The sequence below is a fragment of the Micromesistius poutassou genome (assembly GCF_964030765.1).
Source record: "Micromesistius poutassou genome assembly, chromosome: 12".
In the NCBI taxonomy this organism is placed as follows: domain Eukaryota; kingdom Metazoa; phylum Chordata; class Actinopteri; order Gadiformes; family Gadidae; genus Micromesistius; species Micromesistius poutassou.
The window spans coordinates 16334132-16357585 of record NC_140282.1 but is presented as its reverse complement, the minus strand read 5'-3'; the positions used below and the strand labels follow the sequence as shown (position 1 = coordinate 16357585).

General features: G+C 45.1%; 2 protein-coding genes across 2 annotated transcripts in view; one reads left to right on the top strand and one right to left on the bottom strand.

Annotated features, from left to right (window-relative positions):
* Positions 1-7206: 7206 nt before the first annotated feature.
* spg7 (SPG7 matrix AAA peptidase subunit, paraplegin) lies at positions 7207-17346 on the top strand. The gene is made up of 17 exons (XM_084476589.1): positions 7207-7575; positions 7706-7808; positions 7899-7985; positions 8243-8484; positions 8818-8957; positions 9296-9398; positions 9493-9618; positions 10038-10200; positions 11193-11366; positions 12622-12746; positions 13161-13263; positions 13918-14028; positions 14178-14293; positions 14508-14664; positions 15634-15797; positions 16301-16378; positions 16689-17346. Exons 1-17 carry the CDS (start codon positions 7348-7350, stop codon positions 16896-16898), a joined length of 2430 nt encoding a protein of 809 aa, XP_084332715.1. The 5' UTR covers positions 7207-7347; the 3' UTR covers positions 16899-17346.
* The window catches only part of cdh15 (cadherin 15, type 1, M-cadherin (myotubule)), a 21925-nt gene continuing 15812 nt past the window's right edge, over positions 17342-23454 (bottom strand). Inside the window, exons 9-14 of the mRNA XM_084476590.1 lie at positions 22754-22890; positions 22276-22506; positions 21574-21813; positions 19989-20137; positions 18921-19106; positions 17342-18105 (exon numbers count right to left, since the gene is read on the bottom strand). Coding sequence (XP_084332716.1) covers positions 17905-18105; positions 18921-19106; positions 19989-20137; positions 21574-21813; positions 22276-22506; positions 22754-22890 — 1144 coding nt within the window. The 3' untranslated portion in view covers positions 17342-17904. The remainder of the gene's footprint in view (positions 18106-18920; positions 19107-19988; positions 20138-21573; positions 21814-22275; positions 22507-22753; positions 22891-23454) is intronic.

The following is a 23454-nucleotide window of genomic DNA, read 5'->3' as shown; positions in this document are numbered from 1 at the left end:
GTATACATTTTTGGCAGTGGTGAAAATCAACAAGTCGTTTTTGGAATCTACAGTTATGTCAACAACTCGATCAAGAAAACCGTACTTTTCAGTCAAGATGGGAAGCAGAGTATCTGTTTATATAATTCAAAGGCAAACCCATGTGCCTAGTGTGCTTAGAAACTATATCAGTCATGGAAGATTTAAACTTAAGTTGCCACTACAACTACTGCAACTGCACTGAATATGATAGATGTTGCAATTAATGTTGGGCCACTGTTTTTCAGTTTTTGACTTTCTTAGGAAAATATTTAAATTTGAAGTAGATCCATGTGTATTTTGTGAGGCGGCTGTTGAACACATGTTCTTTAAACATGAACACATGTTATTTTTATGCCCCGTCTCCAAAGTCTTCTGGTCTCGTTTACAGAATTGGCTCTCACTAAAGATTGACGATATCCCGACCTTTGAGTTACCACATATCCTCTTTTATATGGACACTATAGATTATAATTTATTTTTATTTTTATTAACCTTTATTTTGCCAGGAAAGTTTCCCAGTGAGATTTAAAATCTCTTTTTCAAGGGAGTCTGTTAGGGGGAAGCGATAGCTGCTGGACCCAAGAGCAGAACACAGAGGCAGGACAGGAGTTGAAGTGAAGGTGAACAGGTTTATTGGTTGTAATCAGGAGTGAGGCAGGGTGGCAGGTTGGCAGTGGTGGAGCAGGCTGGAGTGAGTGCAGCAGGCAGGCGGGTGGTGATGATCCCCAAAAACTACAAGTAAAAGAGAACAAAGGTGAAGCACGAGATTTCAACAGGAGAAATATGGGCTAGTAAGTGTCGATACTAGAGCCAGGTACGAATATCTACCACAGTGTATCGAAGTACGATCTGGTGATGACTGCAGGGAAACCAGGTGTATTTGAAGGGGAGTTGATGAGTTGATGCAGGCCAGGTGTGAGCAGTTGAGTGGCAGGCAAAGCCCAGAGACAGACAGGGGGTGTGGCTGACACAGGAGAACACAGCATAACAGTTGTGGCTATGACAGTCTTGGCCAAGAAAGCAGCATAAACATAAAAGTTTCACATTTAAAAAACAAAATTCACGTTTAAAATACAATACAAGACACAAAACACAATAAGACAAATCACAATAAAGCATCAATTCCATTTGTCAGTAAGTCAGTGCTCAGTAACCGGACATGTACAGTTTGTGGTTAAATAGTCCTTAATCCTGCTTTTGTAATTGTTCATGGTGATTTGGGATTCCAGTTTAAGGTGATCCTGTAGCTTACACCATGATGAGGGTGCAAAAGATTTAAAAGCACTTTCACCAAACGTAGTGCGGGTCAGAGGAATGTTATACATAATAAAACTGGTAGACCGAGTGATACAAGTACTGTTAGTTCTAGGAGCCAGTAGAGAACACAAATAAGGAGGCAGTTTGTGCAAAATTGCCTTATAAAGAAACAAATACCAGTGTTTCATTCTACGGGTATATAAGGAAGACAGACCAACTTTCTCATACAACTTGTAATGGTGCATTCGGAAACCAGAGTCAGAGACAAATCTTAATGCTGCATGGTACACAGAATCTAGCATTTTCAGAGTGGATTTACATGCATATATAAAATATCACCATAGTCAATAACAGACAAAATCACTGCTTAGACAATTTTCTTCCTGGCACCAAAAGAAAAACAACATTTATTTCTACAAGAAACCCAGTTTCATCCTTAGTTTTTTTAGTAAGGCACCCAATGTGATGTTCGAAAGAGAGGGTTAGGTTGTTGTGACTCTCTCGCTTTGCTATTTAGAGTAACAATCTGGTAGTCATTTATATCAGATGTTTTTTTACTTCTTGAAAAGCGGATCATTTTGGTTTTGTCAATATTTAGTGCAGTCATTCATGTAGGTTTTGTTGAACAATATTAAAAGCAGATTGCACTTGCTAAGGATGAAGCAGAACTATACATAATGGTGTCACCCGCATAAAAATGGAATTTTGTACTCCAACACAAATTATTAATATTGTTAGGCGGAGATGGAGTAAAAGGAAGTGGAGAACAGGGAAATGAGCAGAACTTTGTAAAATGCTGGTAGAGCCGATACTAACTGGGTAGTTGTAAATGACGAACTGGGGCCTGTGTTGTAATGGCACTAGTTTATGTGCAGCGTGGAGCACGCATAAATACATTGGGGGTTTTATGTGTGTGGGGGAAGTAGGAGAGTAGTCCAGAAAGTCACAGCTAGCAGAAGGTGCTCTTGCTAGATGCTCTCACATGTTAAGTAATAACGAGTTAATAAACCAGTCTTTGGAACTTTCATCTGATTCACGTTCGGTAATTCTACAGCGCCGACCGCATTGAAATCCCTGCTGAAGTAGGGAGTGGAGATTGGAGATTGATGGCAGGTGTGTCGGGAGAATGAGGTCCAGTGGAGTCAAGCGACCACTAGATGGAGGTATTGGACGGTGCAGCAGGAGGCGGCGTAACAAATATAATTAAAATAGGACCCAAAATGGATCCTTGCGGGACACCATTTTGTATATCTTTACTGCTAGACAATAAACCATCAGCTTGTACACTTTGAGTTCTATCGCTCAGATAGTTTTCAAACCATTTAACTGATTTCGAGGAAATTCCTATGTTCACTAGCTTCTGTAGTAAAACAGAGTGGTTGACTGTGTCAAAAGCCTTTGATAAGTCTAAGAACAGTGCAACATAGTGTTCTTTGTCATAAATTGCTGTTATTATGTCATTTAGAACCTTCATTGTAGCAGTGACAGTACTATGTTTCTTTCTAAACCTGGATTGTAGATCATTAAGAATTCCATTTTTCAATAGAAAATCCTTTAACTGATTACTTATAAGCCCTGTCAAAATCTTGCCCAGCACTGCGAGTTTGGATATAGGCCTATAACTGTTAGGTTTTTCTGGATCACCACCCTTCAGCAATGGAACAACACAGGCTGTCTTCCAGATTTCCGAATTTTACCATTTTCTATAGTCAGGTTAAAAATGTGGGTTAAAGGTTCAGAAATAATCTCAGCAGCACCACCACTCTCCTCCTCCTTGGACTCCCTCTGCCCCTTTTACTCCAGACCAGCGCGCTGAGAGGAAATGGAGATCAAAAAAAGAGAAAAAAAAGAGATCAAACTGTCCTAATGATCGATCTCACTACCTTCTCGTCCTCTCAGACTTCACCTCCACTGTGTCAACAGCCAAATCTGCCTTCTACCGGACCAAAATAAACTCCTCCACTTCCACTACCCCAGGAAACTGTTTTCCATGTTCTCTTCTCTCCTCACCCCTCCCCTTCCTTCCTCCCTCACTGCTGATGACTTTGCTACCTACTTTACCCAGAAGGTGAAGGACATCAGCTCCTCTTTTACCCCTGCCACAATCCCCCCTCACCCTATCCCCACCTCTGTTTTCACCCACTTTATCCCTTTCTCCTCCGAAGATGTCAACAGAATAGTTACGTCTAAGCACGCCACTGTTTGCCCCCTTGACCCGATCCACTCCTCACTCCACCAGGCGTGAGGAGTCTCGAGCGACATCCTGCCATTTCTCACCACCATAATCAACTCTTCCCTCACTTCAGGCCTTGTTCCAGCGTCCTTCAAGACTGCCAGAATAAAGCCGCTCATCAAGAAACCAACCCTTGACACCACCGACATCCTGAACTACAGAACGATATCTCTTCCTTCATTCCTTTCTAAAACACTGGAACGTGCCATCTCTAACCAACTGTCCTCCTATCTCTCACACAACAATCTGCTTGACCCCCATCAGTCAGGCTTCAAAAAGGCACACTCCACTGAGACTCTGCTCCTCGCGGTGACTGAGTCACTCTGTGCTACCAGAGCCTCGTCCCTCTCCATCCTGTCCCATCCATCGGTTCTCATTCTCCTCGACCTGTCCGCGGTGTGAACCACCAGATCCTCCTCGCCACTCTTGCAGAACTCGGCATTGCTGAATCTGCGCTATCCTGGTTCACATCCTACCTGACGAATCTCACCTATCAGGTCACATGGAATGGTTCCTTGCCCAAACCCTGCACTCTTGACACTGGGACCCCTTCTGTTCTACCTACCAGATCATTGGTCTCTGTAATCACATCACACGGTTTTTCCTATCACTGCTATGCTGATGACAATCAGCTATTCCTCTCTTTTCCAGGGAAAGATTGCCCTCGGACCTATGGACCTACTGGTCACTGTCGAGAACATCACTGTGTTCTCGACAGAGAACATCACTCCGTCACCAACTGCCAGAAACCTTGGTGTGGTACTTGACAATCAGTTGTGCTACAACGCGAGCATCACCTCTGTGGCCCGATCATGCAGATTTGCCCTCTACAACATCTGCAGGATCCGGCCCTTCCTCGCGAGGGAAGCAGCTCAGCTCCTGGTCCAAGCGCTCTTCATCTTGCGCCTTAACTACTGCAACTCGCACTCCACTTGCTCCCTATAGTAGCTCATATCAGATTCAAGACAATGGTACTGGCATACAAGGCGGTCAATGGAACTGCCCCTGTCTACCTCCAAGCATTGGTCAAACCACACACCCCAGCTCAAGCACTCCGCTCAACTACTTCAGCTGGACGTCTGGTACCGCCATTGCTAAGAGCAAGTAAATGCCAATCATCAAAGTCACAACTCTTCTCTGTTGTGGCACCGCAGTGGTCGAACGAGCTCCCTGCTGATGTAAGGACCGCAGATTCCTTAGACCATCTTTAGATAAATTTGCATACTCCAAATTATTTTTTTATTTATTATTCAAGCCACTCGCATGCACGAATGAGTAGATGACATCTCAGTGTAGGCTACTATTTACAAGTAGCCTGGCTTTTTCTTCAGCACAAGAGGCATGATCAACGGGTTAAATTGACTCTGTAATTGCCAGGGGGAAAAGCCAGCTTGGTGATTGGCTCCCGCAAAAACGTATCGAAACTAGAAAGAAATGTATTGCTCTTCTCCAGACCCTTCTGCATGGCGAACTCAAATTGCCGGCAGAATGGGTGGAGCTACCCAGTCTAATTTACCAGTGCAAAAGCGCCAACAAATTCTTTATTTTGCTGTCCACATGTTTTTCATCCAGACAAAAGCCTCGTAAGGAAAGTTCCTCTGTTGGTTTCATGTAGATTGCACCATCTTTCAACGTCTTCGTTCAATGCAACTGCATCACCTTTTCTCCCATGATGGTGAGCAGCTTGCCGATTTCTAATCTTTCCGGTTTTGAAGTACTATGTTGATGTTGTGTGATAGTCTTTTCCACGGCCACTTCTTATCATTCTGTCTCTAGTTGCTCCTTTGTCCGTGCCATTCTCCAGAATCTAGGTTCCTAATATGCATTTGTCCAGGTCATTTGAACAATGGTTAGCAGTTTGAATTGTAATATCCATCGTGAGGCACCATCTTGTATTCTTAGCAGGCTACTAAGTAATCCTCATAGATTAGTATGGGATCACGGAATGTACTGCATGAATGGATCAATGGACACTGGTGGTGGCAGTAGATTCATGGAGGCCATGTGGGCGAACTCTTTATCTCTTTGCCTTTCGTGTTCTCCACATCCATTGGTCCGGCCTGAGTTGGATTCAGTGCTAGGGTTCTCTCTTCACCTTTGTGGTTCCTTGTGTCTCATCATGCCCCACTCTTCGGTTGTAATTGGTACATTTTAACAATTATTATGCTTTCTTGAATGCAGTGATTTTTGGATTGTTCCTGTTCCAGGCTTTCTTCCAGTCATACAAGGGCCTATTCAGCCTCTTTTACTGCTGTGCTGGTGCGGTGGTCGATGCCTTGTTATAACAAGTGTGATTTATTACTCTATGGTACATTGTGCATGGTACACTCTTATCCCTGCTTCAGAGGTTTGTCTGCCGTCATTTATTATATTGGCCAATTTGTATCATTCTCATGGTACCTAAAAACAGTTGCTTTGTAATAAGATGGCATTTAAGGGGTAGACACTTCACTTTAAAAGTGTAGCCTTCTTCTTTACTGCATGAAGGTAAACCCATATTAACAGGGTTTTTTTATTAACAGAACTGGTACATTCTTTTTCAGACTTCTGGGTGAGGAACGACCGTATCCTCCTGATGTTGTACAGCATGAATCTGCAGTAGTGGGCGGTAGTGGGAGGGAACCGGGAGCTTCGGAGGCGGGACTTATTCTTCAGCAGCTGGTTGCACCAGCAGAACGTAAGGGACCACGTAGACTACGGTGAACGTAAATTGCCAAAACGTTCGACTTTACACTCTACTAAAAAAACAGCAGTTGCACCAAGCAGATAGTTTCAACGTAACACTAAGTTATAACTTATATTTTACACCCCCCCTCTAGCTGGTGTAAGTTCCATTCTAACGATAAAGACCGGTAAATACCAAAGAGAGGCTATTCGTTTTGAGCAATGGGAAGAGGAGTTTCAACGCGGTTTGCGTCGGGAACGGATTGTAGAGAATAAATGACTGTCGAACTGTTTTGTTTGCCCTCTCATTTGAGTGCTAACGCGTCCTATAGAAAAAAAGGAATATTATACGAGCAATAATTCTGTTTCGTCTATATAGAGGAACAGAGGAAATCCGGAAATTAGGAAGGTAAACAACAACAAACAAATGATTAATAATTAAGAAAGTTGTAAATATTGAAAAATATGTTCAATGAGGCAGCCGTCAGCCTGTGCCTTGGCCGTGTGGAAAGCAACAAACTTAAAATGAAAATTCCCAAACCGGCAAGTGTCAGCAATATCTTTGTCGTTAAACGTTGCCAAGGTAACATGTTCTCCTGTTGCGCTGTCCCAATCCCATTTTTACCTATCGGAGCCCACGTGGCCTCACACACTCACTCCTTAAGTTAATTAGCACCTTAGATCAATTAAGTCCTTAGTCCTCAGGGCTCACGTTGGGATTGGGCCTTAGAGGGGTTAAAAATAATAATAATAATTAACGCCTAAAAATGTCGCTACGTATGCGCTGTTTTGCGCAACTAGGGCGTTTCTGACCAACGTTATGAAACGAGAAAGTTTAATCTATTTTTCAAAGATCACTAGGACTACACTCGTTTTTAAAATAATAATGATATGATTCTGAAGTTCTGAAATTGATCAGTGTTTCATTATGTATCGTTTTTAAGGTTATTGTATTTACATAGGACGTTGCAGTGCTGTGTTCTCTGCGCAATGCAAACGCAATGCACGTCTTTGCGTAACTACGTGCTCACGGTGACTTAACTAGCTTGGATAGCTAGGACACAGGAAAACAAACGTGCAACAACGAAACAAGGTTTCAAGTTATGCATTTGACGCCCATTATACCATTGGAATAAACGTCTGGATGGTTTTACAACACGACCGATATCAAAATGGCTGCTTTGCTTTTGCAGCGCCGTGCGGGCTTGTGTAAAAAACACAATGCTACCTTACTGAGGACACTGTCCTTACGGAATACTATACAACACACATCCGTGAACACTGGTGGTGATGCCAGCCCTCTACTATTCAAATGCTACAACTACACAAAGCAACTGCACCCAGGGTTACAAAGGTTAATTTCGGGTCAGACTCCGACTAGACCCCATCCTATACTACAGGTAAGCTGTGTTGTGTCTATCGATCTACTCAGTGATTATGGCATCACACTTTGAATGTGAGACACCTTTGACGAAAAATGCCTTCAATGACCGTCATGAAATCCGCTAAAACTATGTCTTCCAACTATAGAACATAATCTACAGACCGATGATCCCAAGGTTATTGGAGATAAACAGAATTCTGCTCAAGAAACAGCTGTTGACCTATCCAGGGTCTGCAATGAATGTCTTCGGTAAAACATCAATACTCTATTGATCTCGAATCTAAAATGAGAAAACATAATCCTCACTGAATCCCCTGACGAATTTCTGTTTGATATCAGACACACACTTCTTTAGCACATCCCAGTCCAAGAAGGAGAAAAATAAAAGTGATGGACCGAAGGGGAAAATGCCTGAAGACGATGACGGTACAACATTTGCTCCTTTATCCTTTAGTTTACAGCCCCCTCTCCCCATCTATGTCTCTCATCATCTCGCACTGCCCCTGCTCTTTCTTTCTTTCTCTCCCTCCCACCCTCCATTACACTCACTTTTTTCAACCCCCTCCTCTCTCTCTCTCTCTCTCTCTCTCTCTCTCTCTCTCTCTCTCTCTCTCTCTCTCTCTCTCTCTCTCTCTCTCTTTTATCTCCAAATCTGCATCACCTCACCTTCTCCCTCTCTCCAGAGGAGAAGAAGCGCCGTGAGCAGGAGGACCAGATGTACCGCGAGCGTCTGCGGACTCTCTTCATCATCGCCCTCATCATGAGCCTGCTGAACTCCATCAACACCAGTGGTGGGAACATCTCCTGGAACGACTTTGTCCACGAGATGCTGGCCAAGGGGGAGGTGTCCCGCGTGCAGGTGGTCCCGGAGAGCGACATCGTGGAGATCTATCTCCACCCCGGCGCCGTGATCTTCGGAAGGCCCGTACGTCGCTCTGATCTCACTCTGTCGCGTGGCATCAAATGAGCAAGACTGTTGTTAATATTTACACTACGGCAGAATAGTCCAGTGGTATCCACAGTCGGTCTGTAGGTTAGGTTTTAGCAACACCTACCTTCTCTTTAATGGAAATGTAGTCTTTCAAAAATGTATTTTATCTGTGTAATGCTGTATGCACACTTCTGCATACAGCATGTCTGCAATGACCTGCATCGTGTGTCAGAAACCAAGCAGGTCTTTGCAGAGCTGGACGCGTTTTGCATTCGTGCAGGACCCTTGTGTAGATTAAGCATTTTTGTGTGTGTCTTGTGTTTGCAGAGGCTGGCCCTGATGTACCGCATGCAGGTGGCCAACATCGACAAGTTTGAGGAAAAACTGAGAGCTGCGGAGAAAGAGCTGAACATTGACAACAAGGACAGGATCCCAGTGTCCTACAAACGCACCGGATTCTTCGGAAAGTAAGAAGAGGCCCATGTCATAAGGGTGGCACAATATGGTGGCACTATATTGCCAAAACAACAAATAGCTGAATTAATGTTTCATCTTCTAGATGAGACGGCCAACTGCCAAAAATTGTAAAATAAAAGATATCTTAGAGAAAGCACCAAAGCATTTCATTGTATTGATATAAGTTGTTTTGAGATTAATCGATCTCATCTCTATAATAATATATTAGTAATATATTACATGAAGAACCTTGTTCCTTAGACGATACACATGCGGTGGTAGCACTTACTTTGTGGTAAGTAGAATCTGTGGTAAACACTAACATTCACACGCCCTCTCTCCATGGCAGCGCGCTCTATGCCCTGGGAATGGCAGCCATTGCCGTGGCGATCCTCTGGTACCTATTCCGTCTGGCTGGCATGAGCGGCAGAGAGGGAGGCTTCAGCGCCTTCGTGAGTAGACACACCGACCTCTCGAGAAAGCCAACAGATGTATTTTTACTTTACAACCACATAATGGATTGTGTTTTGTGGATGCTCTTTCCAGAATCAGCTGAAGATGGCCAAGTTCACCATTGTGGACGGTAAGTCCGGGAAAGGCGTGAGCTTCAAGGACGTGGCCGGCATGCATGAAGCCAAGATGGAGGTGAAGGAGTTTGTTGACTACCTAAAGGTGAGAGTCCTTGGTAAGGCAGGGCTGGATGGGGCTTTGATTTACGGGATGTCTCTGGGTTTTATTCAGTATATTCTTTCTGCTGGTATGTTTTTGTTTTAGGAAGAATCATTCAAAGCGTGATTTAGTTATGACGTTGCATTATTGTAATCATTGTAATTGTAATCATAATTTGTGACTGCCTTATCACTAATGAATGAATTATACTCTGGGGAAATGCCAATGAGACTGTAATATAAGGGTTACACAAATACTGTTGTTTTTTTCCATGGACAAATGACCAAAGTGTGTGTGTGTGTGTGTGTGTGTGTGTGTGTGTGTGTGTGTGTGTGTGTGTGTGTGTGTGTGTGTGTGTGTGTGTGTGTGTGTGTGTGTGTGTGTGTGTGTGTGTGTGTGTGTGTGTGTGTGTGTGTGGTCAGAACCCAGACAGGTACCTCCAGCTGGGGGCCAAGGTCCCCAAAGGCTCCCTGCTGCTGGGGCCCCCCGGCTGTGGGAAGACCCTGCTTGCCAAGGCTGTGGCCACCGAGGCCCAGGTGCCCTTCCTGGCCATGGCGGGCTCTGAGTTCGTGGAGGTCATTGGGGGTGAGGAGCTTCCATCTGTTGCGCAGGGACACTTGAAATTAGGGGTGCGCGTAATAATTTCTGTTATCGGGCCGATAACAGAAATTATTACGTCATTCCGATAAGTCCGATATCATAACGAATAGCCCCGATAACATAGCCTATATAATTTCAGTGCCCCGCTCCCACTAACGCTAAATGGAAGGTCTTATCGTAACCCTCAATCAATTACAATACATGAGTTCACAGCTGCACGCGTATATAGAAAATGTTTATTTTTATTGTTATGTTACACCTTTCCTGCTGTCGGCTCCCAGACCGTCGTCGAGAGCACAGGGGAGACGTTGATGTTCTCTTGGGGGTACCACCCTTCCCTTTGACCGGCAGTGGGTCTGCTTATAGGTCGGAATGAAGCGGCTGCCGATTATTGAAAGGCAGTGTACTTTATTCTTAGTTTCACTAACTTTACAGTACACGTTGGCACAGAGACAGACTCGTTCATTACTTCACTAAACTGACACACGCTACCGCTCGCTCTCCTCACTCGTCCACTCACACACACACACACACACACACACACACACACACACACACACACACACACACACACACACACACACACACACACACACACACACACACACACACACTGCCATTCTCGCGCACACACATACGCTACTCTCGTAACACTTATTATTGACAACAGTTAGCTGAACATTATAGGGTCCCGGCCTTCCACCCCCTGTTTTCTCAGTTAAACACAGAGATCAACTACATTTGTCCCAGTGTTTGTTAGGATGTGAAATTAAGCAAAAAAAGACGCTCTCTTCCTCCGGTAACGCAGTCGTTTGTGACGCCTTTCTTATTAGTCGTTTCTTCTATTTGTCTGTGACTCCAATGCTCCAATCTTTCATCGATCGATACGGATGTTGTGGAGGCACCATCTTAGATCTGATATTCTATATAAATAAATGATTATTTCCTGATTGTGTGTGCGTGTGTTTGACGTGTAGGCCTGGGAGCGGCCCGGGTGAGGAGCCTGTTTAAGGAGGCACGTGCACGTGCTCCGTGCATTGTGTACATCGATGAGATCGACGCGGTGGGGAAGAAACGCTCCACCAACATGTCGGGGTTCTCCAACACGGAGGAAGAGCAGACACTAAACCAGCTGCTGGTGGAGATGGACGGTGAGACCATCTTACACACACACACACACACACACGTATACACGTACACACATACTCTTTGTACACACACACTTTATACACCCCAGACATGGAGCTTCTACAAACGCCGGCAAAATATGGAAATTATATATCATGGTGGGAACATGAGGTTTCAATAAAAGTGCTGGATGCTAGGTTTGGCATTTGTTTCGATGACCTGACAAAGACAAATGTCATTAGATTTATTACATAGCTAAAAAAACTCAACAACTAGTAAACCAACAACTATTATTCTGGTCTGCATTTAATGTGTTGTTTTAGCACACCTATGGCCAATGTTATATGTATTTTGTGTTTGTGTTATCTTGCGATACCAGGAAGTAATGTTCAGTATTACCTCAGTTCTGTTGAGTAGCAAGCTAGACAAATTTAGTTTTGTGCCCTGCGTAAGTATTGCTTTTTCACTCCTTTGTTATTTATACACGCTCTTACAAGTCTTCAATAAACCTGGAGCTAGAAGACTATTTACTGACTCCTGTGATAGGAGTTTGGCTGGCTGTCTAAAACGGGTTTGATACCTCAAGGAGGACAGTACAACTAGTCTTCCCTCAATGTTTGGATGATTGGAATGTTCTGTTAGATTCCTTGGGTTTTAGAATGTCAAATGAACTTGTAATCAGATGGAATGCGCAATTTTGAGCTCAGCCGCAAGGTGGAACATCAGTATTCCGCAATGCCCAGGGTAACGCCAGTCCTAGGTTGGGCTTCAATGCTCCACTTCTTTGGAACACATTGGCAACACTGAGTCTCAAAGCTCATCATGTGTCCGGTAGGAATGTGAATAACTCAAATTTTTCATGGTTGAATAATCAGTGGGTGGTATGAACGAATGATCGATTATTTGATGTGTGCCGACATTCACAAAGGCAGCCATGGATCATCGGCAAGAAATCACTTAATATCTTAAACAAAAAAAAAAATAACTTTAACAGTGATCAGTGTTTGTGTTGTATGCATATATATTAATATTTATGCTTATTGTGTATATTGTTTTTCTGTACATGATTAGTAATAATAAAAAAAAACTAATAGTGGTACAGAACCAACATTAGTTCCGTCCGTTAATTCTTGTTTATTTGAATGGGAAAAAATGTTAACGGTCCAAATGTTAAAAATCGGCTTTGACCCTCGGGAACGAATAATTGAATATTCTGACCCATCCCTAGTGTCCGGTGCTTAGTGCTCTCCTCTTCTGTCTACTTCTCCTCTTCGCCAGGAATGGGAACGACTGACCACGTGATCGTCCTGGCGTCCACCAACAGAGCAGACATCCTGGACAACGCCCTGCTGAGGCCAGGCAGACTGGACAGACACATCTTCATAGACCTCCCCACACTACAGGTAGGATAGACGCATCTTCATAGACCCCCCCCACACTACAGGTAGGGTAGACGCATCTTCATAGACCTCCCCACACTACAGGTAGGACAGACACATCTTCATAGTCCTCCCCACACTACAGGTAGGACAGACACATCTTCATAGACCTCCCCACACTACAGGTAGGACAGACACATCTTCATAGACCTCCCCACACTACAGGTAGGACAGACACATCTTCATAGTCCTCCCCACACTACAGGTAGGACAGGATTAAACCTTGTGTCAGGTAGGACCTTGGGGATTGACCCTACAACCTTCTGGTAGGAAAAACATAAATCCACTGTCCGGCTCCCTCATAAAACCGTTAAGCAGTGTTGAGGAAGCAGCACAGTTGGTGTTAACGTCTCTGGTTTGCTGGTTGTTCTTTTCCAGGAGAGGAAGGAGATATACGAGCAGCACCTGAAGATCTTGAAGTTGACCCAGCCAGCTGACGTCTACTCCCTGAGGCTGGCCGAGCTCACCCCAGGCTTCAGCGGTACAACACTCACCATCGGCATTATCTGTGGGCGGAGAGGGGGGGCTGTTTACGTTTGGTTGTAGTCTTTTTGCTCGGTTCGTCGTCTCAACAGTAGGGCTAGAACTGAGCGAAAAGACTACAACCAAACGTAAACAGCCCCCCTTTCCGTTTCTGGCCAACGAGCAATGAGTCTTCTAATAGAAATAAATGGGATTTACAAAATGCAGTCAATGTGCAATAAAACACGACAGAAACTGTATTTCGCTACGATACTTGATTTGGAACATCAACGAACACCACTCACCACTCAGTGAGTTGTACATTTCTGAAAACAAACGTTTAGGGTTGTTTTAAGAACAGGTTTGTGAATGCCCGTAGACAGACATTCTGAAGCAGGCAGGGGGGATTCTAAATGAGCCAAATACCCGAGACAGGACCAATAGTCAACATTTCGGTGTCAACCAACTCTATTTCATCCTAGACAACCCAGAAAGGGGGCTGAACCGGAATTCTCCGGAATTCTCCCAACACCCTAACCACTATACTATCCAGCCCTTACGATATCAATAACACACCCCACACAGCTCCACACTAGCCATCTCGAAACAGTCTGCAGACCGCCGCCACGGATTCTCTGCCCTTCTCCAACCCTTCCCGTGTCTCCTCCCCCAGGCGCGGACATCGCCAACATCTGCAACGAGGCTGCTCTCCACGCCGCCAGAGAGGGCTACAAGTCCATCGATACCTTTAACTTTGAGTACGCTGTGGAGCGGGTCATAGCAGGTAGGAGGTCTGGAGGCACCAGGGTTCGTTAGTACTGTAGATGGTATCTGGGTGACACAGATTGTAGTGGCAAGGAGGCAGGCCTGTCCAGTGAACCTGTTGGACTTAAAACAGCCTGTGTGTGTGTGTGTGTGTGTGTGCACGTGTAGGGAGTGTTAAGAAGAGTAAAATCCTGTCCAAGGAGGAGCAGAGGGTCGTAGCATTCCATGAGTCTGGCCACGCCTTGGTTGGCTGGCTGCTGGAGCACACAGAAGCTGTCATGAAGGTACACACCCTATACAATACACATGCACATACTTACATACACATGATGCACAATACACACTACACTACATAACATTCGAATTCTGCACTGTACATTTATGTACTGATTCAAGATGTGTTTTATTGGCAGGTAAGTTTGCATATATTAGGATTTCTTTCTGAAAGGTTGGTTATAAAAAAAAGTCCAAAACGTTGAAAGTGTTCTGTGATGGCAGGTGTCCATAGCACCGCGAACCAACGCTGCGCTGGGATTCGCCCAGATGCTGCCGCGCGACCAGTACCTGTTCAGCAAGGAGCAGTTGTTTGAGAGGATGTGCATGGCTCTGGGGGGGAGGGCCTCTGAGGCCATCACTTTCAACAAGGTCACCACAGGTACACTCACTCATTAACGCTGCTCGTGAGTGTGAGAGAGAGTATGATTGTGTGGGAGAGAGATTATGATTAAGCTTGCGAGAGAGAGAGAAGAGATGATGGTAGTGTGTGAGAGAGTAGAGTATGATAGTGTGGGAGAGAGTGGGGTTTTTACACTGCCAAATATGCCCGTCTTATTTTAAACATTTCCCCCGCATGGTCTGCGCGTTTACACTGACCAAGGTAACATACCGTCTTGATTTCCCACAGCAATGTCCCATCTCGAACCCTACACGTATTGGGGGTTTCATTTTCACTTCAGTTTCACTGAAGTGAGTTTCACTATGTATGTCAAAACCAGATCCCAGGTGTAGAAAATTTGTCCCTTGACCCCCCAGTGAGTATTTTATTTTCTCTAATTGTATAAGGTGCATTAGGTCACTCATCCACAAAGATGCTTTGGGAGTTTTTTTCGAATACACAATTTATATACATATCTTTAAATTGAGAAATGCCTTGTCCTCGCCAAATAGAAAAAGTAGAATCTAAATTAGCTGGGGGGAAGAGGTGGTTATTGCATTTAGGACTTAGGCTACGAATGTGTTTGAAATCAAAGTAAAGTCTAATTTGAAACCAGACCTTCAGGGTATTGATGACAATTGGGTTGTTTGTGAACTGGGAAATAGTAACAGGAAGACTGGAAATGAAGACTGATAATATGGTTTTAGGAGAGAGAAAGAGAGTAAGGCAGTGTGTGTGTGAGAGAAAGTATGGGATTGTGAGACAGTGTGACAGTGTGAGGGACAGTATGGTGTGAAACAGAGTTTATGATATGTTGAGGGAAGTTAAGTATGAATATGGCCTTAACAGCCACTCATAGAAAGTCAACAAAAGTACACGCACACACAAACCACTCCAATGAATAGTTTTGATAGTTTTGGTCCTGATTTTCCGGTTGTCTTTTACACCCTCACTCACACTGTCCTCCAGGAGCCCAGGATGACCTGCGGAAGGTGACGCGTGTGGCCTACTCCATGGTGAAGCAGTACGGGATGTGCGCCAGTGTTGGCCAGGTGTCCTTCCCCGAGGGGGAGGAGCAGGGCGCGGTGGGACGGAGACCCTTCAGCCAGGGGCTACAGCAGCAGATGGATCACGTTGGTCACACACACACCGAGCCAGACGTCTGAAATGTCCAGTGTTTTGCTGTCAAACATGTCTTGTATCCAATACTTTGGAGATATATATATCTCCAAAGTATTGGATACAAGACATGTTTGACAGCAAAACACTGGATATTTCAATATTTCATATATATATATATATATATATATATAATGTAGGGGTAGGGTGTCCCATTACTGTAGGGAGCAAGGGGGAGTGCTATTTTGCCCTTATAATCAACCCTCAAAACGTAGTGAGGTCCGATGCAGGCTTAAAACGAAGTGGAAGATTTACTGTTGAGGGCACTCCAAACCAAGTGGAAGTTTTAAGGGGGGAGAAATGGGGACAGGGCCCAACTCTCTCACTCTCTCACACGCCCCTTTCGAGAAGACATGGAGCAGTGATGATGTCATCAATTCGGAGCGGGATGTGATTGGTTGTTGTACTGCGTTACTGTGGAACATAAAATAGGTTATTATGTGATGTTAATCCTCAGGAAGCCAAGCTGTTGATAGCACGAGCCTACAGACAAACTGAGAAGCTGCTGCTGGACAACCGAGATAAGCTGACACTGGTGAGAATTCACTCTCTCTTTCACTCCCCTTGTTAGCAATTGGCTTTTGTGCCTCACACTGCCACTTGGCGGCGCTGTTACTGTGTTTGACAACACATGCTTTGTGATGGTGGGATTGTGGGAAATAAATGTAAGTTGTATTATTTTCTACATCAGGGTTTTTTTTCTATGCACATTTTTGTAAATCCTCTGTATACTCACAGACCGACTGCCCTCTAATGATTAGAGGGAAGCAGTGTGGCATTTACAGACAGATGTTGGGGCAATGGCCTAAAAAAGGTTTGTGGACCACATTCTTCTTACATTCCAGCTGGCAAACGCACTTTTGGACCGGGAGGTGGTGAACTACGAGGACATCGAAGCCCTGCTGGGCGTGCCGCCCCACGGGCCGAAGAAGATGATCGCCCCCCAGACCTGGATTGAGGCTGAGTGGGACAAGCAGGACACTGGGGAGGAGGAGCCCAGGCCTCCTACCCGAAGGAAGGACACCCAGGAAGGCCCAGACCCAGAGCTGGTTTGACAAACGCCAGGTTAAAGCTAGGATGTGCTAAACTAAGATAGGCTGGGCTGAAGCCAAGCTAGGCAAATATACGTTAGTGTATTAACATTAACGTATAGCCTAGCTATACGTCACAGTGGGCTGAAATGGACTGTGTCCATTTTCTTGTGTGGTTGATGTCTTTTTTTCTCTTCCAGTACAAATCAGTTGGCATTCTGAAAGGAGAGAATATTGGGTTCAATTATGTTTATATAAGCCTGAAGAGTTTTTGTTTTATTGTTCCTGTATATGAGCTTGAGATTACCAAAGGCTGAAAAAAGTAGATCAGAGCTTCAGAAAACATAACACACAAAGCTAATTAATGGGAAACTCCAGCTTACAGAACTGCTTCTGATGACTGATGTGTACATTTGTGTCAAAATGCTTAAAATATTAAAGTAATTTAAATAAAATAACATTTGGGATGTAATATGTTTGTTTAATTTGTCAACTTTGAAAGTTTAAATTTAAAATCAACAGTGCACACAAATAAAATATTACATTTATTCAGTAGAGAAAATTATCAAGAAAAACCCACTATGCAGTTAAATAATCAAAGTACTTGACTGATGCTGTATACTTTCATAGATGGAGTATTTATGATAAAAAATGAAAAAATACAGTTCAAAACAAAATCAATATGATCAAACCTCATGTATCTTACAAAATAATAATATAAAAACAGTTAAACATTTAAAAACTCAAATGTCTAAGTAACCTAATCCAGTGCGGTCTGTGATTGTCGTGCAATTCACAAGGTCTAACCACCCCAGACATGAACACTGCAACTCAAATCCTTGTTCCAAACTCATTCAGGCTCAGCATTCACCTTTTAGCTTCTCTAATACTGCCTGAACACTTCCCAGAGCCGTCCGTAAAGCGTTGGTTTGTACATTAAAAGGTGTTTTAAAGGGCCCCTATCTTCTGTCAGGTGTTGATCCGCCGTTTAGCCTAGGGGGGAGGGGGGGGGGGGTCTGTGGCTCTCCCGCTAGCGTGGGTCGTACATGTTGGCCAGCTTTTTGAAGCGCGGGCCCCAGTCGTTGAGGTAGTCGTAGTCCTGGTCGCCGTCGGAGCTCCCGGAGGCGATGGAGCTGAGGCTCCCGGCCAGCGAGCCCTCCCCCTCGTAGTCGTAGATGAGCGCCGTGTCGTAGGGCGGCACGTTGGGGTCGCGGTCCGCCGCCTCCAGGCCCTGCCCGCACACGAGTCAAAGTCACTTTATTGTCAAGTGTGTTACGTGCATGACATACAACACAGATGAAACTGCAGTCCTCTCTCTTGGGCCCACGGTGCAAACAAGCAATAAAAAAAAATAATTTTCTATTAGTAGAAAATATAAGTCAACAATTAACAGACATAAATAAACAATCAGCGATCAACACGACGTAAGATAAATAATAAAAAATTTAACAGACATAAAATAAACAACAGTCAAGAATGAAGGCAAGTATTTAAATAAATGAGGTATTGAAACCGGTGAGGTAGTGCGGTGTGGTGCAAATAAAAAAAGTGGAAAGTGAAATGTGCAGTCCAGAGATCAGGATGTACGAGTGATGGAGATGGAGGTCAACAACCAGGATGTGTTCTAATATCTGGACGCGCAGCTTTGTAGGCGCTCTTTTTTACTAGCCTACTTTGGAGTAAAAATGATCACCAAATTCTTAAATACTGGATTAGAATGTCAAGTACTTTTACTTTTTTAACTAATTTAAGGCACACACCCGACAAGCCACTGAGCGCCGTAGTAGTAGAAAGGAAAAACATGTCTGCGATTAGATTTGAGGCCTTGTTCTGTTTTTATTCATATAACTGCTAACGAATGCCGCTGTGTGGTGCTCCAAGATTTTGAGCAGCGCCGGAAGTAACATTGTGCCGCAATGAATGTGAGTGCTCTCATTGAAAATAATAGTTTCCAATTTATAGAATGTTGCATGTCTGCAGACACCGGCACAATGACGCGACAGCGTGACCCCGTTTAGTGTTTAGAGCTCTCTTCTCTTCTCTTACGTCATTGATGTAGTCCTCAATGTCGGTGGGGTCAGCCGGGGGCCGTCGGGGGTAGGTGGGGGAGGGGAGGTTGTGGGGCGTGTCCTTCCGGAGCGGCTGCTTGCCCCGGGGGCCCACGCAGAAGGAGGGGACCGGGACGTGAGGAGGAGCGTCGACCGGGCTCAGCAGGTCCAGGTTGTAGGCGTTCTAGGGGGGGGGAGAGGGGGCGGTTCAACACAGCTCAGGATAACGGTGGAGATCCTATACCAGTTGGACTGCACTTTTTTAAAATCTGCTTAAACACAGGAGCAATGATGAGTGATGAGCCACGGGGGATCTGTGGCGTACTGGTTAAGGAGTTGGACCGGTAACCGGCGGGAATCCCGACCGGTAGGCAAAAAAATGTGGACGGGGGGAGTATTTGTGCAGCACTCTCTCCTACGTCCTCATCCACGGATGAGGCGCCCTTGAGCAAGGCACCTGAAACCCCCCACCTTCTCCCCGGGCGCTGCACTGCGGCTGCCCACTGCTCCGGGTGTGTTGGTATGTCCCCATGTGTGTGGACCTCTGACGAGGTCACTCCCCTGTGTGTGTGTATGTGCATGCGTTCACCGGTTCCCGGATGGGTCAAAAGCAGTGAAAGAATTTCCCCCAAAAAGGGACAATAAAGGATAACTTAACTTAACTCTTCTGACTGAATCAAGTATAGTAGTCTTTATTAAGGGTGTCACGGCAAAAGTACATGACAGTAATAGGATTAAGAATTATAATGTACAAAGTAATACATATATAGCCCTTAATCACAGTTTCTGTGTCAAAAGGCTTCACAAGCCCCACATTATATGACACCCCCTATTCCTAAGCTTTCTGAAGGGCAGGGAGAAACCTTATGGACGACCACAAAAGAGGCTTTCCTTATTTCCGTTAGGGGGTCCCCACTAGAAATTCAATGTAAACATATTATATATATGTGTTAGAGATTTTTGTGTGACTAAAGTGTCCAATATGATCCCGTGAGTTCACGTAGGGGCGACTAATGCTAGTGCTGTCTTTCTGGGGGGGGGGTAGCAGGTATAAGCTCGGCCTCACTTCGTCTTCCTCGCCCCCTCCCTGCTCGTCGTAGTTGAATACGTTGTCGCGGACGTCCTCCTGTGACTCCCCGTCCAGCAAGGCGCTCTCCTTCTGCAGGTGGCGTGGTGAGGTGCAGCCGTTGATGGCCACCGCTAGCAGGAGAAGCACTGGAAATACAGAGAACACTTTGAGACTACAGTTTGCTATGGGAGACCACATCTAAGCAGCACTGGAGTACAGTGAACACTTTGAGACTACACTCAGGCTATGGAGGCCTTGGAGACTAGAGCAAATGTAGTACAGAGAAGCAATATGAGACTATGGCTGAGAAACAGGAGAAGTCCTGCACTCATCTATCAATTTACTCGTCCTTAAAGGACCCATGACCAACCTGGTCTCACAGGAATCTGCGTAATGACACGTAACCTTAAATCCGTGGTGGCCTCACAGAATCACTGAAATTGTCTGTGATGTGGCCACGGATTTTGCTCCAATGCAAGTTAATGACACTCATGGCACACACACAGATCCCCGTTTCAACGACCGAGTCAACCTGGGCCCTCATTTATAAAGGTCTCTGCGCACGAAGATGTTGCGGAAACAGCGACTCGGTGTACTTTCACCGCCAACGTCGTGATTCATAGAAAAAAAAAAAAAAGTCCTTGCGGAAAAGAGTGCACAGTTCTACGCATCCTTTGACCCTGGAGTAAAGGTCCCGCAAAGTTTTTCAAACAGTGATCTCCGGAGACGACAACAGGAAGTTGGTGGTAGTGATGGGAATTTCGGCTCTTTTTATTGAGCTGGATCTCTTGGAATGGCTCACCAACAAGAGCTGGCTCTTTCGGCTCCCAAACGGCTCTTCATATTACCTCTTACTGTATACCTTTTCTAATGGTGCCATGCCGTAATTCCGACGCTCATTTTGACACGTGCGCGCGTGTTGACCTTTGTGTTCTCACACCGATCAAAATGCATCCAAATGCTGCTTCTTTTCCTTGTCTCATTCATCTTGTACTCATACGCTTGCACTCGTCTCTCTCCTCTTTTCCTCCTGTCAGTCACAGGCAACGTGTATCGCGCATCGAAATCCCCCGCCCCTCGCTGCTTGTTCTCGTGATTGGTTGCTGGCTGCCATGCATGCGCCGTGACACGCATAACACGCGTAGAATGAATGCATGTAGCACCCGTAGCGCGGGAGAACAAAAAAAGACAACGGCTCGCGTTCGGGAGCCGACTCCCATCGTTCACTTAAAAGAGCCGGCTCTTTGGTGATACAGCGACGCTAAAAGAGAGCGACTTTCGTGTCACAGCTAACCCAGGCTATGAGCGAAACATACCCTGCTAACCCACTGATCGAGGTTCGTAGTGTGTATACCCCACAGGTCCCTTATTACTCATAACAGAGCAATTGTCATTTTCAGCAGCAGACACAGCAATGTTCAAAGTGGAGCAATGTTCTAAGTTCTCAACTTGTGTGCTCTGCCTTTTCAACTAATAATATAATGGCCTAGCATTAGCCTAAGAGAAATGCATTTGACTCATTTCATGCTCTTTCGAAGAAGGGCACAAGCTCATAAACACTCCCCTTCCCCAAACGACTCACAGAGCAGCAGCGCGATGGCTGCCATGACGATGATGAGAGCGATGAAGCTGATGCCCACGCTGGTGCCCAACATGGCAGCCGTCTCTGACCTGCACTGGGAGAAGGAGTCGCAGACGCAGACGGTGACGTTGACCTGGGCAAAGGAGCCCAGGGCTGGGGTACCGGCATCCATAACCTGCATGGTCACCGCGTACTGGCCCACCTCCAGCTCTACCAGGGAGTGGAGCCGGGCGTGGGTCTCTGGGCGGGGGGGGGGGGGGGGGGGGGGATAGAGGGGGGGAATTCAGGAGCAAAATCATTGGGGAGTTTTTTTACCATGTAAATTACTAGTTAGTCGTTCAACTGGTCCTTTTATTCAATTAACCTACAGTGAATACAGTATTCACTGCAAATCAGATATAGAATAAGAAGAATAAAATAGAATAAAAGAGATAGAATAAAATAATCAGTTACAGATGCATGTCATTAAGGAGCTGTAAGGGTAAGGGGCATTGTCATTAAGGAGCTGTAAGGGTAAGGGGCATTGTCATTAAGGAGCTGTAAGGGTAAGGGGCATCCTACCCAGTAGACTCCTACTGGACGCCTACTGGGCAGACTGCAGACATGTGAACCGAGAACCTTTCCACGGGGAGTCAAGACACCCGCCCACGAGACAATCCTGTGCTAGCGGATCAAGAGCAAACGGTTTGTGTCTGGACTCACTGTTGACCGGGACGATGGTCCAGTTGAGGGCCATCTGGTCCGGCAGCTCAAAGGTGAAGGGCTCTGCGTGCGGGGCCAGGTCCTCGTCCAGGGCCGTCAGCAGGAGGGCGGTGTCGGGGGTGTTGCCGTAGCGACACACGGTGCCACTGAGAGGGACCAGCTTGGGAGGGTAGTCGTTGGTCTCCTTCAGCGTGATGAGCAGGGTGGCGCTAGTGGTCATGCCTCCTGCGTCTATAGTCAAGAACGTTTAAACGACGCGGTTATAGCCCTGAACAACATGTACACCACACGGTTGTCAGTCATAAACAGCAAGAGTAAACAACATGTAAACCATCCAGTTGCAGTTGTAAACAACATGTAAACAACATGTAAATAACAACTGTTAACTTGTTTGTAGTGTTCAACACATAACCATAGTGAATGACATGTAAATAAGAGTGAACCACCTCATATAACATCATGAATGGGTTCCACAAACCTGTTGCCCTCACAACAGCGTTGTAGACGCCGTTCCTGAGGTAGGGTGATCGGATGTTGAGCGGTCTCCTGGCGATGATGTCTCCGGTCACTTTGTTGATCTCCAACCACCTTTCAGGATCTCTGACGATGTCATATCTGAAAAACAGTTGTTTCATTCATATACTACATGTGACCATGATATTAATAGTTAAACATATATTTCAACAAACTTATGAGCACAATAAGTATGTAAAGTTTGTTGTTGTAGTTTGTTTTACTATTACTACTATATATATTGAATAATTTCTCAGAATATTTTCTACACAATAATAAATTGTTTTGGTTACGTGTAACTAGGGAGAAGGAAAGGGTTAAGCCATCTTGCTCCAGAACAGGGATGGGCAACTGGCGGCCCGCGGGCCACATGCGGCCCGCATCCTCACTCTGGGAGGCCCGCAGATAATTTAAGATAAAAAATCAAAAAGAAAATCTGAGAACTCGATCCACAAAAACCGCACCTTTCAGTCAAGATGAGAAGAGTATCTTTTCATAGAATTCTGAATACAATGCTAGTTGTTGCACTGAATGTTGGGCCACTGTTTTTCAGTTTTGTGCTATCATTGAATGATGATGTATCCCTTTGCACTGAAATGAATAAGAATAAGAATAAGAATAAGAATCACTCATGTGGCTTTTAAAACAAACTTGTTGTTGTGTTTG

What these genes read in the sequence shown, in the direction of transcription:
- spg7 (XM_084476589.1), top strand. Translation starts at nt 7,348, where the DNA reads ATGGCTGCTTTGCTTTTGCAGCGCCGTGCGGGCTTGTGTAAAAAACAC. An exon ending in CCGTGATCTTCGGAAGGCCC is followed by an intron (nt 8,485 to 8,817) that starts GTACGTCGCTCT and finishes TTGTGTTTGCAG; the next exon opens with AGGCTGGCCCTGATGTACCG. An exon ending in AGGGAGGCTTCAGCGCCTTC is followed by an intron (nt 9,399 to 9,492) that starts GTGAGTAGACAC and finishes TGCTCTTTCCAG; the next exon opens with AATCAGCTGAAGATGGCCAA.